At 35.4% G+C, this 18,057-nt stretch overlaps 3 protein-coding genes across 4 annotated transcripts; 1 reads left to right on the forward strand and 2 right to left on the reverse strand.

Moving 5' to 3' along the window:
* Window positions 1-263: 263 nt before the first annotated feature.
* Window positions 264-4,356, reverse strand: LOC147290005 (receptor-like cytoplasmic kinase 176). The gene is made up of 6 exons (XM_086238758.1): window positions 3,955-4,356; window positions 2,735-3,021; window positions 2,324-2,459; window positions 2,059-2,201; window positions 1,839-1,962; window positions 264-911 (listed from the first exon to the last, which is right to left on the reverse strand). Exons 1-6 carry the CDS (start codon window positions 4,004-4,006, stop codon window positions 448-450), a joined length of 1,206 nt encoding a protein of 401 aa, XP_086094884.1. The 5' UTR covers window positions 4,007-4,356; the 3' UTR covers window positions 264-447.
* A 2,216-nt stretch (window positions 4,357-6,572) lies between these two features.
* On the reverse strand, window positions 6,573-10,515 carry TPI (triosephosphate isomerase). The gene is made up of 9 exons (XM_086238760.1): window positions 10,384-10,515; window positions 10,035-10,110; window positions 9,682-9,805; window positions 9,207-9,291; window positions 8,839-8,971; window positions 8,227-8,321; window positions 7,798-7,876; window positions 6,934-7,016; window positions 6,573-6,814 (listed from the first exon to the last, which is right to left on the reverse strand). The coding sequence occupies exons 1-9, from the start codon at window positions 10,420-10,422 to the stop codon at window positions 6,764-6,766; spliced, it is 765 nt and encodes a 254-aa protein (XP_086094886.1). The 5' UTR covers window positions 10,423-10,515; the 3' UTR covers window positions 6,573-6,763.
* Window positions 10,516-13,129: 2,614 nt separating this feature from the next.
* On the forward strand, window positions 13,130-16,400 carry PSF2. Of its 2 annotated transcripts, none has more exons than XM_086237572.1 (8): window positions 13,130-13,344; window positions 13,451-13,525; window positions 13,609-13,723; window positions 14,489-14,588; window positions 14,669-14,699; window positions 14,780-14,875; window positions 15,301-15,390; window positions 16,130-16,400. In XM_086237572.1, exons 1-8 carry the CDS (start codon window positions 13,297-13,299, stop codon window positions 16,148-16,150), a joined length of 576 nt encoding a protein of 191 aa, XP_086093698.1. In that variant the 5' UTR covers window positions 13,130-13,296; the 3' UTR covers window positions 16,151-16,400. The 2 variants fall into 2 exon arrangements, with proteins under 2 accessions (XP_086093698.1, XP_086093697.1); XM_086237571.1 differs by having other exon boundaries at window positions 13,133-13,344; window positions 15,238-15,390.
* Window positions 16,401-18,057: the final 1,657 nt, after the last annotated feature.

An 18,057-nucleotide genomic window follows, 5' to 3' on the forward strand; every position in this document is an offset into this window, starting at 1 on the left:
ATATATATCACTCGAGTAATGATCACCTTGAATCAGTACTCATAATATTAAAAACCATGCAACTTATTGCAGATATTCTCTAAGAGAAGCTAAATCACTTGAAACTGTAAAAGCGCAAAAGCCAAATAAGCCTCATTTGTGTAGCTACAAGCTAGTATGCAGCTAACGACTCGTCTTTATTCTGTTCTGCAGAGGGGTGTTACAAAGCGCTCTGAAGGATTAAACCTGATGTTCCTCATATTCCAGGCGCAGAAAGGAAAATGTTTCTGAGAAAAGTAATCATGAAGACATTCACAAAACAAAAACTGTACAATGATCAACTGTCGCAGTACATACTCATTACAAGATACAGTTTTCACATATATGCCACCCGCATTCTCCTTTTTGGTCTGAATCCCATTTTCCTTTGAAACAATGAAAATAATAAAAAACCGTGCATAAATGTCTTTATGCATTGTGGGAAGCAGATGGCCTGGGATGAGTGGCAGGTGTTGCATTGCTGAACCCATTGACACTTTTCCTGCGATATTTGGGACCATTGCTTGAATTGGAATGAGGATTGGGGCGATGTTCACTTTGAGTGACTCCCAAGCCCTCCATGTCACCAGATTCCTGAAGCTGCTCCAATGATTTTACCACCTCATTCATGTTTGGCCTAGACCTGGGTTCTATTGATAAGCACTGAATTGCAATGTTAACTGCTCTAAGAGCTCCACCCAAAGAGTACTGGCCTTCGATACGAGCATCAAAAATTTGGACAGCTTTGCGTTTGCTGGCAAGGTAAGGCTTGGCCCATTCAACTAAATTATGTTCACCCGTTGGCCGGTTCTTGTCCACAGCTCGTCTGCCAGACAGCATTTCGAGAAGCACAACCCCAAAACTATACACATCACTTTTGGCAGTTAAATGACCTTCACAAAAACAAGAAGAATGAAACAAGGGTCAGAAGGGAGCAACCATGCATGCTTGATCATGTTTAACATCAAAATTAAATATCATGTTACTGCAGCACTGGTGAAGATGATAGAAAGGTAGAGGCAAAAGCCTTTGATAAAGTAGAAGTGTCTGGGACTTGATGGCAAATAAAAACAAAATAATAATTTAATAATCTAAGGACAACACTAGCTGCTACAGAGATTTTACCTGCCACAGATTTGTATATATATCTGGTCAAGTCCATAGTGAATTCAGGAGTTTGATCGAGGATGTAATAGTATGTTTACTCTATGGTATTCAAAGTCAGTAGCAGTTTACATGGTTTACTTAAGATTGAGCAAGTAGTTAGAATGTTTAAAGGTTCTCAGCAAAGATAGGGAGTTGATTTAAAGATTGCAAAAGAGTTCTTGTGTATAATTTGTGTACAATTTATCCAAAAAGTAAAGGGCAACTTTCTATGCAATTATAGGGTAGTGACAAAAGAATGAAATAGGAAATTAATACCAAAAGGGAAATCTTGAAGCAAGGCCAGGGTAATATTTGAAGCCAATTTCAGATGCTACATTAGGTATTGACTAGAAGTGAAGCAAATGAGAAATAGAGACCTATCTTTACTACATATTAAGAATGGAGAATGTCATAGCCCATGACATTAGTTACCATTTTTTTCACAAAATGATAGAAGCCTGACTCTGGTTGAGAGCTTCGAAATATTTGGGTTATTGTATTAAGTGGTCAGATTGGACTGAATTGATAAATGAAAGATGAATTTGATGACACAGGCACAAAATCTTCTGCAGAAACAGATTATGGGCATTCAAAATGTAAACACTTCTCCCCCCCTTTTCCAGGGTAGGTTGCTTTTGGATGCCAACACAAACAATCCTGTAAATTAAGCATACCTGTGGCCATATACTCAGGAGCTGCATACCCATATGTCCCCATGACCCTCGTTGAGACATGGCTTCTATCACCTGCTGGCCCATCCTTCGCCAAACCAAAATCAGAGAGTTTGGCATTATAGGTCTGTTATTTTTCAATGAAAATAGGAGGTGTTAGCAAGTCTACCAGGGGTCTTCTCGTGGCCATAAAATTCAACAGTTAAACGTTTCACACACATACTGAATCCAGCAGGATATTAGCAGTTTTAAAGTCCCGATATATCACTTTTGCCTCATCACTATGAAGAAATGCTAGACCCTTAGCAGCACCAAGGGCAATCTTCATACGAAGGTTCCATGAAAGTGGTTGAAAGTAAGAAGCCCCTGTTCCAACAACAGTTAAGTCCCTAAATTATATCATATAGAAATATTTGATCTCCTTATTAATGGTATTTTTTCCTCTGAAAGATCAAATGGCTAAAGAGTTAAGGAAGTTCATAACTCACTTCTAAATAGATGATTATCCAAGCTGCCACGAGGCATAAATTCATACACCAGAAGTCGGTGGTCATCCTCTAAGCAGTAACCAATCAACCTCACAAGATTTTGGTGATGCAGCTGCCCAAGGTAGTTAATTTCTGTCTACAGTTCAAAGAGGCTAAAAGAAGTTAATAAATTATCTCTGAACATATTACATGTAACATCATCTAATTGTAACAACTATTAAGGAGGAAGATCAATAAGATTGTTTCGATATATAATGGCCTTTGAGCAAAATCAATGTGGATTAGAGCCTCAAATTCTTGATTGTACATACTCAACTAATATGAACAAATGCTAGGTTCGGGGTACCAAACAAATCAACAAGAAATTGGGAAAGTGCATGTAAGCAATTGAAGGACAGAAGCGATACTCACCAACCATTCTTTGTGACCCTGGAGACCTTCTTGGTTAAGCCTCTTCACAGCAATAACCATGCCAGTACCAGGCTTGGCAGCTGTTAATGAATGCTCATCAATCCACCCCTTAAAGACACTACCAAAACCACCTTCACCCACCATACTATCAGGACGGAAGTTCCTGGTGGCTGTTTTCAGTTCATTAAAGCAGAAACTCTTCAAGTTGGAAGACATCAAGATCTCACCCTCTGTCCGAGGAGTTGAAGGCACTGAGACAGATGACACCTTGCTATTTGAATTTGATCCTAGACATGCCAATACCATATAACTTGTAAATAATACTCAATCTTCAAGTATGACATAAGGATACAGAAAGTAAAACCTCAATTATGGTATTGATTTACTGTCAAGAACAAAGTAGTTAGGTGAATAATGAATAGTTGGATCATTCCTTGATAGCTTAAGATTTGGGATACAACTGTAATCTACATACGAACCCAATTATAAAGATGAAAAGAGGTGTCCTGCTCCAAATATACAACTAAAACTTTATTGAGTTATGATCAGTATAGACAAAAAGGGGGGTGGAGGGTGTAATGAAAACCAGCTTGTCTATGCAGATCTGAATTAAAATTGATCATTAATACAAGCTCCATTGAATGAATCTTAGAGAATAATACAAGTCCCAAAAAAGAAAAGGTTGTGGTTTAAAAGGCCTGACCTTGATATCCCTACATATAGAATAAGACATGGAAACCGATTGTTTCCATTTGAAGAAAGTAAAACAGAATAAAAATGGAATACTTAAGTCTGTTCTTTTTCAACAAATAAAAAGGGATATCCCCACATATGAAGCTAGCCAAGTAATTATGTTGATTTCTATTTTCTAACTTGAACTTGAATATGATGATATTATGATCATAAATTAGACTAAGATCCGAATTTCCTCTTCTTTTTCCATTTCTTTTTATTTGTGAGCATTAACAATACAATCATATACAACGAGGTCCCAGAGGCAGGACCCAACAGAACAACAAGGCTCAGAGGCAGAAATTATAACAAAAAAACCCAACAAAATGAAGCTTTTCAGCAAAACAAAAAGGAAAACAGTAAGCTAGAGGTGCTATAGACTCTAGTGCACGTTTCACCAATCAAAGCCACCAACTTTAAGCTTTTAATAGCATCCCCAAACTTTTAGAATGGTAAAACAGGAAGTGCTTGATGAATCGGAAGCTTACCATTTCGAAGCGGGCTCTCTGCCTTGATTCTAGAACTTAAGCAAGAACCCATTTGCACAGAACTCAAACTTTGTCCGCCAGACCCAACAGCTAAAGAGAAAGAAGCTGAAATAGAAAACCCAAGTGTAAACGAGTTGAACAAAGCAAGCAAAGCGAAGCCCGTGAATCAAAGATGATGTCCCAAGTGTGAAAGCTAGGATTTTCTACAAACACCTAGCTGTCACAGGCATGCATGACCCACCAATTGAATGCAAGAGAGTGAAGAATAAGAAAGAAATATTGATTATAGCTAGGTGGAGGCTGTTTTGCTTTGAACATGGAAATTTGGGCTGTTGTATGTGGTTTGGCTACGGTCTGGGAAAGTTCTTTTATTAGACCTTCGCGAAGGACAAAAGTGAAAGGGTTGACTCGGCCATCCCAGTTGAGCTTCTTTATAAGCAAGTGGTAGAGGGTGGTTTGGAAAGTTGCAGACTCAAAGAGGACTATAGTGTTGGGGCTTATCCAGATTACGTGCTCTCTGTCACTCTCGTGGGCATGACAGCTTTGCATGGTTGCACCGCTGCTGTGCGTTTGGGTGCTTTTTGAGGAGTTGGATTGGCATCTAATTTGTAAAAGGAGAAATGAAGCCTTTGTCACTCACTCAAAGCTGAAGCTACAAAGCCTACAGGTTTTATACTTTTATATTAGTTTAGTTTAATTATGTTTATAATTTGATTAATGTGTATTTTAATTCATGCCGACGTATTGGGCTCGTGGCCGTTCAAGTGGGGTCCGCTAATCAGCCACGGGTTCACACTGGGCCCTAGCATAAGTTTACATTTAATTGACCCATTTACAACATAATTGAGAATTCAGACACAAAAAAAAAAAAAAAAAAAAAAAAAAGATTGAAAAAGGACACATTTAAAAAAAAAAAATCAAACCTTTCTAAAGAATAAACATAAAAGGCTACCATTTCATGAGGTGAGAACCAGTTGCAGAAAGTAGAAATATGTAGTAAAACATGTTTTTTGTTTTTCTCTGGGGTCGTAAAATATCAGGTATTCATATTGGTATATAACAAAATGCTCAAATATGGGCAGAACATACTTACTGCTTACATATATAGACTTATTAGAAAACTAACCCATTTTCAAAAAATTTAGAGAACTAACATACTTTGAAATATATCAAAGTTGTTCTATAGTCGAATTGAGAATTGAGACCAAGAAACCCTCTGTTTTTTCAGCTCCAGGACCAAGTTTAACATATAATTCGCAAAACCAGGACTGCCACAAACATTTACCACCCAGCCAAAAATGCCTTTCTTTCCGTAAAATAATTTTTTATTGTGGCAAACTGGCAATGCTCTATAAGTTTCAATAGGTGGAGAGATCCTATTATGATCATGAGTTAAATAATGTTGGATGACATCAAAAGCTATTGGCAGGGTCCCAAAACAATTTGTTGAAGCAGAGTTATATAGTGGGAATGGATGAATTTTACGTGGAAAAAAAAAAAAAAAAAAAGAACTCGAGAAAACCAAGTCAATGTTTGACTTTTTCTAGTCTAGCATCAGTTTTGACTTTCCAAAGTGTAAAAAAGATATGTTAAATATATAAAATATATATTATAGTGATGATACTCGTGTTTATAAGATTCGTCTAATAAGTCTCTGATGTTTGGTAGTAAATTAGTAATTGACTCTTATACTAAACTTATATTCCTTCCCATCTAATGTTCACCAAACTCTCATAATCAACTATTATCAGCCATGTCTAATCTATTTTATTCTTCAAGGCCATAGGCACAAAATAGGGTCACATGCTAATTGACAGAGAATCTTGAAAACGGCTCACCGGCGCCTGCCATGTTTTGAGTATATATATATATATATATATATATATATATATATATATATCTTTTCAGTACTGCAGAGGGACAGAGGGGTTCTAGACTTCTAGTAGCAAGTCAACAAGGGCACCGACATTCATCAATGGTTATCTATTTTCTTTTTAACACTTTTTTTTTTGGTTACTAAGGAAGCCAAGGAAAGAGGGCCAGAGGGAGGTCGGAGGTGGGGGCAGCACAACTGCTTGGCCAACTGGCCTACCCCAAGTCCTCACTTTCTTTTTAGTCATGCATGTATGAATCTTGGCTCTCTTTTGAATCCTTGTGTAAAGCTAATTACTATCGCCAAAGCCAGAGTGTTAAAGCAGTTCAAGGATCTTAAAGCGAAGATAAAACATGTGAAAAAGCAGCCTTGCTTTATGACCAAACACATGGATCCACAAAGCTTTTATCAAATGAGTTAGAAGTATGACAGGTCAATGGTTAGATCCCTTCTAACCGAAAAACAAAAAAATGCCTCTGCCCATAAGGGTTTTACGGTTTTACCAATTTAGGATGGGGTTCAAAGAGCAGAGTAAACAAATATTTTTTGTTAAACCATTCTTTCCATGTCAGACAAAATGGATTTTCATTTTCCTGCATTGGCACTGCTCTCTCGAGCACATTAAGGAATTAAGGTGGTGGTTCAAGCAGCATGTCAGAGACTCAGTGGTGTTGCTACAATTGATAACGCAAGCTTTCATTAATTTCATTTTGTTTGGAGTCTTTGGACCCATATGCAGAAACTCTTGGACAAAGATATTTAAAGCATTAGCACTTGAGAATATTTATTCATACAGAAAAAGCCAGATCCAGGTGCTGATCGGAATACAAAAACATGATTATTCCTCAAGGAGTATCTATAAAATTGTACGGAATAGACTCTCTACCTCCCAGACAAGAGATTCAAAGACACACTACTCTCGCCAGGTTTGGCCTTTTAGGCATTTTTCTTCGTCTCCGCAGACTTGATAATGTCAATAAACTCAGGCTGGAAAGAAGCACAACAGGGCACAAATGTAAGGATTAGGGGCAAGAAAACTTTTATTGACCAAAGAAACACAGCACGTGTATTATCATGCATAAGCTCATCAACATCATTATCATTACCTTTAGAGAAGCTCCACCAACCAAAAATCCGTCAACATCGGGCTGAGCTGCCAGCTCTTTGCAGTTTGCACCACTGACAGACCCTGATATAGGAATTAAATTAAGCAAAGCAATGTGAAAGCAAACAGAGAAAAACAAGTCTTTAGTAGTTTTGTCTCATAATATCACCATTCTTGAAAAAATAATCAGAATCCCACATGTAGAAAGGAAAGGGATGCAATTTAGTCAAAAGCATGCCAAGCAAATGAGTGGGCCCCTGTTTCCAAACCCACGATCATGAATTCTTGACAAGAGAAACGCATATTTATAATTCAAAATGATTTTCGACAGATTATTGACCTCAGGTTGGCACATTCCAGCCTCCCATTCATACAACATATGAAGCCTAATCTATCCCCATTCACTATTTCACCCTCACCCCAAGTCAAATTGAACTGTATTAAACAAGTATCCATTTTTGTATAGTAGTAATGAGACTTGATTGAGGACCTTTGTAAAACTCAAAGATAAAGGACATGCATACAACTTCAGACCACAAAATTTTGAAACAAGGAATTGTCATATGCATCATCGTTGGAGTTACACACCTTTACAGCAATAACTTATTCTTTTACTAGTAGCTATACACATTTATCCTATTCCCTTGCACTGTTTTCCCAAATGTATAAGGAAGATTGTCATGAAGAAAAAAAAAAAAAAAAAAGAAGGGCCAAACAGGAGGAAAAAGCTCATCGACCAACAAATATATATTCTAGCTACTACTAGAAAAAATAACGGAAACTAGAAACCTAGATATAAAAAAAGGATAGAGTGCACAAGCAAAATATAAACAACAAAATGATGCAGCACAAACGTATGCCTTACCTCCATAAATAATCCGGGTTTTTGCAGCAACTTCAGGACTTACGTTCGCTTGAAGCCATTTCCTCAACTCACAGTGCACCTGTTGTATGAGAAAAGTTTATATGAAAAAACAGACATGGTGAAATACGTTACGCTACGCAAGTAGGCATATATATTAGCATGCATACTATATGTATACGACCCAGGAAATCCCAACCACAAAAGTGGGTTGGTGATACTTTAGTAAGAATTGCTCACTCAAGCTTTGTTTACTTGTGTTTTCTCAAACCTTAAGACAGTGAACCCTTAACCATAACTGCAAATGTCCTCGTTACATTTTACCAGTAACATTCTTGACCTTGCTCAATATAATACACAAAGAGCCCTGAATTCAAACTAAAGCTAATAAACAAAATCACATCAACAGAATCTGATAGAGGCATGACTTACTTCCTGAGCCTGAGCTGGAGATGCAACCTTCCCAGTTCCAATAGCCCACACAGGTTCATAAGCCAAAACAACATTGGTCCAGTCTGACACTTTGGCTGCAGTAGAGAACATATTTTAAGTACACCAAAAAAAAATAATGCAGTCCATGATGCTTGTAGCACAACACAACATTCAACAAACACTCTTCTACACTAACAATAATAGGCCAAGAACAAAATGTCAAAAGCACATATTTATGTTGTCTGAGCACATGCTTGATTACACAAAAGGATATTATTTGGTTAAGCATTCACATTAGATGATGCTTATGTCAAAAGCAGAAATAAATGCACAAATATGTCAAATATGCCTACAAAATCCCCAAATTAACTTGTGTACAGGTGTCTACCATGAATACATGTCAGGCATATAACTCACAAGATACTTTATACTCAGGTAAAGGGAAATTGTTTTAATAGGACTAAAATTGGGTAGGGGTACACACATACAAAATATTTTGGAGAACGATCGCCCGTACTAATGATTTAGTTTGGGTAACCATTATAAAATCCCATAATTGTTTTATACACAAATCTTGAAAATGAAATTTAGATGTGGTATTTTAATATGCACCTGCAATTGCCTTGGTTTGTGCAGCTACAACATCCACGGTCGAGCCAGCTTCTCGCTGCTCAAGAGTTTCACCAACACAAGCTATCACCTTCAAACCTTGAGAAAGTGCATATGCAACCTTATCCCCAACAAACTGAAATGAAGGGTCCAAAGAATGAGAAACTATTATATGTTGAAATATAAACAAGCCATAGTTAATGGTAAATCGATTGGAAAAACCATGGAAAGATACAGGTTGCCACCTGGTGTGCGTGCGTGTGTGTGCGTGTGTGTGCATGTGGGGAGAGAGAGAGAGAGAGAGAGAGAGAGAGAGAGAGAGAGAGAGAGAGAGAGAGAGAGAGAGAGAGAGAGAGAGAGAGAGAGAGTACCTCATTGGATTCGCCCAAAATAAGTCTTCTTTCAGAATGACCAAGAATGACCCAAGGAACCTCCAGATTGACAAGCATCTCAGCACTGAATATACAGAGGAAATCAACTTTCAGTTACTTAGTAGGGGGTGGTTGGAACGGCAATAGAAAAAATATAAATCAATTGAAGAGGCATACAAAATGCACATACAACATATGCATGTTTATATCCACTCATCCACAAAAAATTACCCTCATTAAATCCTATCATAAGTTCATAACCAGGTTAGAACAAACTGTTTTGATAGATTTATTCTTCATTCTGGTTGTTATCATTTTTCTAACCAGGCCATATAACATTTTTTCCTTTATCAGTGATATTCATTCTCTAATTAAAGTATCAAGCAATTGTGCAATAAAAACAGCATTAAAGTTCAAACCAGACGTCAAGATCACAATGAAATGAACTTTACTAGTACATCATGAATTCACACACCTGACTTCTCCGGTGAAAGCGCCACCTTTCTTGACCCAGCAGTTTTGTGCAGCAACATGAAAATCAGGCCTCAACGAACTCTTCACCGTTGGGAGAAACACGTATGGCGGGCTAACCACAACCTCTGCAAGAAGAAGAACGACCATAATCAAATTAAAAGTTTGATAACTCATATAGATCACAGTTAAGAGCAAATGTAAATCTTATCGATCGATGAATATCAGTATAAATTTGGATTTGTAAGCCATAGAGACAGAGCTCTCTCACTATTGAAGTGGAACTCGAGCATTGAAACCTAAGAAATTAAAAATCAATTCCAAATCTTGAATAAATAAGCCGTGAAATTAACTCACCAACAACGTCTTGGGATGGCACCTTTCCCTCATTGAGCAGGTTCACGATCTTCTTCACCTCATCGGAGGTTCCATTCTACACGCAGATTCAGCTCAGATTTAAGTAAATCAACACTAGATTGATCGAAATTAGAGCAGAAAACAAATCACGAACGAAAAATAATGGATCCGTTTGGTTGATGAGAAAGTGGAGGAAAATATACATGAAAAAAAAAAACATAAATAGATCGGTTGATTAATTAAGGCTACAATGAATATTCGAAATCTGATTTTTCCTTCATCTTGTTTAGCTTTCTCGGCAACCAAACAGATTAAAAGAAAGACATGAGAACGAGAATCGGAGACTCACGCATTTCCAGTTACCGCCGACGAAGAACTTCCTTCCCATCTTTCTCGATAGTTACGAAATCGCAAGACAGAGAGTATCAACTGTTAACTGTGTGATAGCCTTTCGGGTCTGATTGTTTATTTTGGCTTTTGCTTGGTGAGCAAGAGTAGGTATAACTTTATAAGTGGATTCCATTTCCTATGGCCCACTTTATCTTGCAAAATTACGCTTGCGGTCATAGAATCTCGAATATGCTTCGCGGCATCGTTTGCCGAATGGGTAAGGGTGGAGGGGTAGTTTCGTCTAATGGGATATAGTGTTAAAAAGTGACCGCGAGAGCCCACGGTTTTCTTTCCTGCTTCACAAACGTGGCTGGTGATTAGCGGATTAGGTGGAGCCAAGGCGAGCTGAGTCCACGGGTTCTTAATACGGGCCATCTTTGGGCTTCCGAATGTTACAACTTTCCCTTCATACTGCCATGGGCCCAAGTTTTTAGAGTTGAAAAAGGTCAATAATGGATAAGTTCTGATGATAGAGTTCAATTGTTCATGCACAAAAATATAGTTGCTCTTTCTTTTTTTTCTTTTTTCTTTGGCCATTAAATAGTTGCTCTTTCTTTTTTTTGGCCATAAATAGTTGCTCTTTCAAAGATATTGAAACAGCACAATTGGGGTCGCTTATAAGTCTCTCAACAATTTTGTCAGAGTATTTGAATGCTAGCAATGAATGTTCGAATGCTAGTAAGTAGTAACGAACGTTTGAATTGCTTATGGTTGAATACTCATATCAAAGTAATCAAACATTCTAAGGGTTTCAAAGGCTTATATTAGGTATTTGAACATTTGACTAAAAACTGATTGATTTGAAATTCTTTTAAAATGTGGGATTTCTCAATATTTAGAAGGATTTGTAACATTTTTTTTTTCTAACCATAAAATAACTTCATGGAACATTTAATGCCACTACAATCATGTTCATCTAACTCTTTTCTTTTTGCTATATTATTTTTTTGAGCATGTGGTTGACTTCGCACCATCTCATGAACCATGCATAAACTTCTGTAGTGTGATGACTATGCGCATGCGGGGTTTTTTTTTTGTTTCTTCTTCAGGCCATGCCTTAGATTTAGACATCAAACCACTCTTTAGCCATGCGCACCGATATAATAGATGCATGATGCATGCACTGAGTTTTAGATTCATATACTTTAGTGTTGCACAACAAACAATTTATGTATTTTATTTAATTTTCGAATTTCACATCCACTTACAAGATGCTTCTAAAGTCCATAAGATGTTCATTTGCTTGTCAATGATAATTTGGTAGAGTACCTAGATGATATTTTGTCTATCTTCAACGAAGTAAGTCTTAAGTTCAAATCTCATAAACAATAGTTGATTAGTTAGAAAAGAAGTATGTTTGCTTAATATATGATTAGCGAGTCCATTTAGTATCTACCATTGGTATCTTTGTCCGTAACATTCGTATATTAGGTATATAATATACATAGATTTGATATACAATATTTGTATATTATGTATCTAATATTTATAAATTTAGTATTTAACGCTGCATTGTGTAGAATACAAATTATGAATAGGCAAAAGGGTATCTTTAAGAAATTACTTGTTTAAAGAGTAAAGTTTCGTTAAAGAGTAAAGTTTATCATAAATAATCTGTTTTTTCTTTTAAAAAACAAAAATTCCTATCCCTAAATATGACAGAAATTCTCAATCCGAATAATTAGACACAACATTAAAAAGTCTAGATACACAATAGACACATTTTAAATTTCAGGTACTGAAATGAAAATTATGTTAAAGTTCAAGTACTAATAATGCAAAACATAAACCTAGAAAAAAAAAGGTAAATGAAATTTAAATATTTCTAGGATATAACCGATATACCGCCACGTGGTATAACCAATCCAACGTGTAAGGATATTATTGGACGATGTGTTTATATTAGCAGGGTATAGTATTAATAACATCCACTCATATTATAACAAATATATTGGTTATACACGTGTCAATATAGCGGTTATACATAGGCCCCGTTTGGGATTGCGGTGGAGGACCCAAAAGCTGCTGTGGATGACAATTCTTAATCACTTACAGCAGTTTTGGTGTTTGGTAAAAAAATAAAAAACTGTTTTTCCCCACAATTTTCAACTCCCCACAACAAAAACAGAAAGCAGGTTTCTAGGTGCTTTTGAAAGTTGCAGTGACTCACAGCAACAATGAATATTTTATTTTACCCATAATACTCTCATTGATTTCTATGATTTTTATTTTTTTATTTTAAATTAAAAAATATGTCCATTGTTAGTTATATTTTATATTGTGATAATTAATTATGATATTTTATTTATAGGATTAAAATTATAATATACCTAAAAAAATAATAGGCATACTTATTTAATAATGTTGTTCTTAGAAAAATTAATGCTAATAAAAATTTGTAGTCAAAATTTTAAAAACAAGTAAAAAAACATATTATTTTTACCAAATAAATAAGTGAAATGTATTTTTAGTATCATGTTCATTTTAGTAATTATACACCGTCACAGCATTTTTATATTAACATTTACCAAACACTTTGATACTATTTTTTGCACTCACAACACTTTTGAAAACATAGTTTACCAAACACTCAACTGTTTTAGTTTAAAGCTGACTTTACTTCACAGCTGTTTTTTCTCACACCAATACCAAACTGGCCCATAATAATTTATTTTTTATTGAGCTCAAAAACTCAGTGTTCCCGCCACCAGAGGTTAGGGTTCATAAATACCATTTTAGAACCACCATTTTTGATACAATTCTCTGTGCAATTCCAGTTTCTAGCCCCAAATCTCCGACCCCATCACTTTACTCGAATTCAAATCCCCTTGAAATTACTATCAAATCTTCATCCTGCTTAACAATTCAAGGGATGGCTGGTCAATCTGATTTTAATCTTTCTGTCTTCTCTGCAGAGGAGGTTTCGCTCTCTCCCATTGCGTGTTTAGTTGTGTTATTGACGTATTGTGGTTGTTTGTTTTCTATTTCGATTATTTTTCGTTTAATCTGTAATATGAAATGCTCAGGTTGAGTTTATGGCTGAAGATGAGTTGGTGGAAATCGTCCCCAATATGAAAATGGAGTCTCTCAATCTGATTTGTGTATGTTCTTCAGCTTTTACATGTTATTATATCATAGGTTAAGTTGGTTTCTGCTGGTTGGTAACTTTTTTCATGGGTTTCAGGGAGATTTTGGTCCATTCTTCCCACAAATGCCTACCCAAGTACCATTGTGGCTAGCAATTGCTCTGAAGAAGAGAGGGAAATGTACAATTCGACTCCCCGAGTGGATGTCGGTTGGTGAGTTTTGCCTCTTTAGCACTAGTTTGATTTTTGGCTCTGTACTTGCGACCTATTATCTAAGATTTTCCAAGAAACCCACTTAAATAGATTTCAAATCTCTAATAGAGTTATTATGCTATTGATTATGAATTGGTTTGGTTCAGGAGCAAGACGTCATACTCATTTCCAATAATCTCTAATAGATTACTGATTATGGATTATGCTATAGAATTAGGGATGATCAGGGCTGACAATGAGATCACTACTTAGATTTCTAACCTCTCCGTTGAAGAATTCAGGAGTGTAGATGTAATATATAATTTCTACATAATGCATTATTTTACAAAGCTCGTATGAGGACCCAAAATCAATAAGATGTAATTGCCTATCAGACTGATTTTTAGTTTTGATCCCTGCAAAAGCCATTTGACCATTCTTTTATTGTCTTTCATATGTGACTTTATCTATTGAATTTTCATTTATCTAACACCTTTCTTTGGTCCATTTGTTAATTTAATTGCTGTATATTTATATGCTATCAGTATACTCCCCTGAAGCAATCATGAAAATACTATATGGAAGAATACACATACTGATGCGTATATGGGGATGAAGAACTAAACTTGTATATTAGTCTTTTTGGATGGCTACAATTTGAATATCATTCTAGATTGTTTTCCATCTGGAAATCAAGATTATGATATATTAAGATCAAAGTTAACAGCAGAGAAGAAACAATGATTTCAAGATTTTGATGATTTTAATTTTCTGTTCTGGGACTAGAAAACTTGACTCAGATTTTGGAGGCAGAGCGCGAGTCTCAGGAAGCATTTCAAGTCCTACCTTTCCATTATGTGGAAATCTCAAGACTTCTTTGTGACCAGTAAGTACTGAAACATTGTAGATATTCTGTATTTTATTGTATAAATATGTTGATTTGAGCTCTAATTTTGTTGGTGATAGTGCACGCGATGACATTCGTGACATATATGTGGTGAGTTGAAGACTCTTTTGACCTTTACTTAGTTATTCATTGGTATTTTGTGATGATCTCATTGTAGATCTTTCTAATAGGTGAGGTCTCTTATTGAAGACATTAGGGATGTAAGGTTTCACAAGGTTGAGACTAGCTTAGAATCATTTGAGGATGCTCGCTCTTCTGCAGTAAGGGTATGTTTCTTTCCTCTATGGTCAATTGGGATGAGGTAATTGAGAGTATTGAAAAATTTCAAAATGATGGGATTTACAAATTTTCCTGCTTGGGTAACCTTTTCAGCAAGATAAGATTTAATTGTAGAATTTCTAATTTCTCTGTTTGAATGCATCAATGTAAATATGGGATTTAAGTGTCTTGTTGGTATTTTGATCAACACAAACTTATCATTTATATTATCTTTCAATCACATGTATAGGTGTAGTTCAAAACACATTGAGTGTGTGTATGAGAAAGATCATTGAGTACTTCTATTATGTGTTTGGTTAGTTTTCCTTTTTGATTTGTGTTCAAAAGTTGATTTGATTAATAATTGCAGGTTAAAAATCTATCTGCAATGGAAGTGAATTTAGTTCGCCCATTTGTTGGGAGAGCCTTACAGGCATTTTATAAGCATGGTAGTCCAGAGCTGGTTCCAAATCCAGAGAGAATGTCTACCAGACGGCCACAAGCAACTGATAACATACAAAGGGTATGTGCTTAGGGTTTTTTCTTTTCTTGCTTAGTAGAATTAAGGAAGGTGAAGCAACCATTTATTCTATTAATAAATAAAAAATTTAATCATGCTATATTTTTCACAAAGCTCATTGTCCATTTGATTAATTTGTCCTTCACATCTTAGTTATTTGATTTATGTTCTCCGGTCAAAAAAAAAAAAAAAAAGATTTATGTTCTAAATATATGTATGCTTAGTCATTGCAAAAAGAGTTTGTTACTACTTAAATAGAAGTAGTAAGTGCTTAAAATAACAAGCCAATTATGGGTTGTTAGATCCATGATGAAAACATTCCCATGGCCAAGATTAAAACACTTTTATGTGTTTTCATCTTGGCTGTAAAAAGAGATCTAATGGTACTTATTTAAAATACTTAATAGATGTTGTCCATATAAACACACACACAAGAATTATGTTCTTGTGTGATATGCTCTTCGGTTTTCTTTGCTTAATACTTAATAGAATCAAGGAAGGCAAAACTACAGTAGTGACCATTTTTGTATATAACAAGTGTGACCGAGCTATTTTTTTCACAAAGCTAAGTGTCCTTTTGATTATTTCATTCTTTACATCTTAGCTATTTGATTTATGTTTTTATGATATGCATACTTAGTCATCACTCATCAGACAGAGATTCGCAGTCTAATTCAATGAAGGAGTTACACACACTCATACAGTTAATTCGGGTTTATTAACTATATTTTTTGTTTTCCAGCGCCCTCTGCGGAAACGGTAAAAGCTCTCTTATGGACAAGAGGTACCTTTCAATCAGCCAGAAAAACTAATTTCAGTATGTTCATAGTAGTTCTGCTTTCTTTGAAAACTATTTTTAGTAGAATCCTAGTCGTAGTTAGTTAATGTTTTCTGTTGAACCATCACAGAGTAATATTAATATGTTAAAGTTATTAAAATTCTTTCTAAAACAGATGAGAAGGATAAAATGAAATTTCATTTTGATTATTGGATAATCTTATATTCTTGCATAATTGTAAATAATCCAATATATTTTTTTTTTTAACATATAATCAAACATCATATGAAGCCCTCGTGCTTGTTTGTGACACTCCATATCTGTGTCCATTGTTGATGCATTGGCGCATGTTCCCTGAGCATTCTCAATGATTTTGTCTGATTCATCTTGGTACCATGTCCAGCTTTTCGTAGTTATGTTTGTTTCTTATGTACCATGAATGTTCTTTTAGCAGCTTCCTCCTTTTTTGGTTGATGGTGTTTCATGACTAAACAGCACTTTAGAGGCCTTAATCCACTTTGTCTATCTCAACGAAGTTAAGGATTAATGGATATTCTACATTAATCACCATTTTGCCTCTCCATTCAACGTCTATTTATGACATTTTGACAGAATGGATCATATGTGCAAACGACGTCAGATAATTCATGGATCAAAATGGCGAAAAAAAAAATCATTGACCAAACCGAGACAAAGTAAATAATAAGTGGACTATTTTTGGCAAAATCCCCATGTAGAAATAATTGTGTCTTCAACATCTACTTTTTTTAATTACATAACCATTTCCTAGATGTCTATTTTAATTTCCAGAATCATCAAAGAGAATCTTGCTTCCTAAGGCTGGATGGACATGTGGATATTCCTTAGTGGTCCAAGACTCTAAGTAGATTGAGGCATAACATGCCTCATGTTCCCTCTGCCCCCACTCTAAATTAAAGGGGTATTAAAAATAGTTTGTTTGCCACATGCATTTGGTTGTCTAATTTCGTATCATTGTTAGGCTAATATACAACCCATAAACATGGGGGGATGATTGATTATATGCCTAATCCTCAAGAAACCCTGTTCCCTCCATGATGTGGTTCTGATTGATAATACTGCATAAGTAGCTTAATGAAGAGGAAGTCCAGAACATGGGTTTGGCAAAATATGGAATTAAAAATAATAGAAAAGAAAGTCATATTAAATGCTTTAATGAAATAACATGTGATAAAATTGATTAAGACTTAAGAGTAGGTTGTTGAAATTAAATGTTTAAGGTGTTGAGTGCTGACTACTGTGTTGTATTTTAACTTTTAGTTATAGTCTCTATCGCTATGCTTTTAATTAATGAGAAGATACGAAGTTAAGGAGTTAGAAAACCTTAGCATCTCTTTGTGATGAATTTATATATATTTAGCATCTCTTTTTCATGAATCAATATATTATTTGGATATACAATTATATATTCTAGCTGTGGCAGAAGCCTAGTTTTTATTAAACAATTATGAGTTCTTATTTTATTGGCAATTATTGGATTCCCCTTTGAGGTCCACTATGCAATCATCAGATTCCCACTGATAGGCAGGGTAATGTGCAAGAACTATATGGATTATTGCCATAAACTTATCCAAAGAAAGAAAAAAAAAAAAATCACAAGATTTGAAACTGATAATATAAGTATTAATTGTATTGACCCGTTGCATATGCTTTTGCTACCATCCACTCCAGCCTGCAATGGCCAGCAGTTGAAGTTGTAGGTGTGTTTTTAGAGCAATGTTTGGGTCCTTATCTTTGAAGAAACCTTGTCCTTATAGTCAATCAAATCAAATGAGTTTATAATGGAATTCACTATCTTAACTCTCTTTTCTCTTTTATGATAGAGCTCATTTAATTGACTATGAGGACAAAAT

The sequence above is a fragment of the Dryas octopetala genome, chromosome 3 (assembly GCF_963921425.1).
Source record: "Dryas octopetala chromosome 3, drDryOcto1.1, whole genome shotgun sequence".
Taxonomy (NCBI): domain Eukaryota; kingdom Viridiplantae; phylum Streptophyta; class Magnoliopsida; order Rosales; family Rosaceae; genus Dryas; species Dryas octopetala.

Excerpts from the sequence above, each read along its gene's own strand:
- LOC147290005 (XM_086238758.1), bottom strand. The coding sequence starts at position 4,006 with ATGGGTTCTTGCTTAAGTTCTAGAATCAAGGCAGAGAGCCCGCTTCGA. Across the intron at positions 1,963-2,058 it reads CTAATATCCTGCTGGATTCA|ACCTATAATGCCAAACTCTC; the intron begins GTATGTGTGTGA and ends GAAAAATAACAG. Across the intron at positions 912-1,838 it reads TCCTGAGTATATGGCCACAG|GTCATTTAACTGCCAAAAGT; the intron begins GTATGCTTAATT and ends GTTTTTGTGAAG.
- TPI (XM_086238760.1), bottom strand. The coding sequence starts at position 10,422 with ATGGGAAGGAAGTTCTTCGTCGGCGGTAACTGGAAATGC. Across the intron at positions 10,111-10,383 it reads TCGGCGGTAACTGGAAATGC|AATGGAACCTCCGATGAGGT; the intron begins GTGAGTCTCCGA and ends ATCTGCGTGTAG. Across the intron at positions 9,292-9,681 it reads GCTTTCACCGGAGAAGTCAG|TGCTGAGATGCTTGTCAATC; the intron begins GTGTGTGAATTC and ends CTGTATATTCAG.
- PSF2 (XM_086237571.1), top strand. The coding sequence starts at position 13,297 with ATGGCTGGTCAATCTGATTTTAATCTTTCTGTCTTCTCTGCAGAGGAG. Across the intron at positions 13,345-13,450 it reads CTGTCTTCTCTGCAGAGGAG|GTTGAGTTTATGGCTGAAGA; the intron begins GTTTCGCTCTCT and ends TGAAATGCTCAG. Across the intron at positions 14,589-14,668 it reads TCAAGACTTCTTTGTGACCA|TGCACGCGATGACATTCGTG; the intron begins GTAAGTACTGAA and ends TGTTGGTGATAG.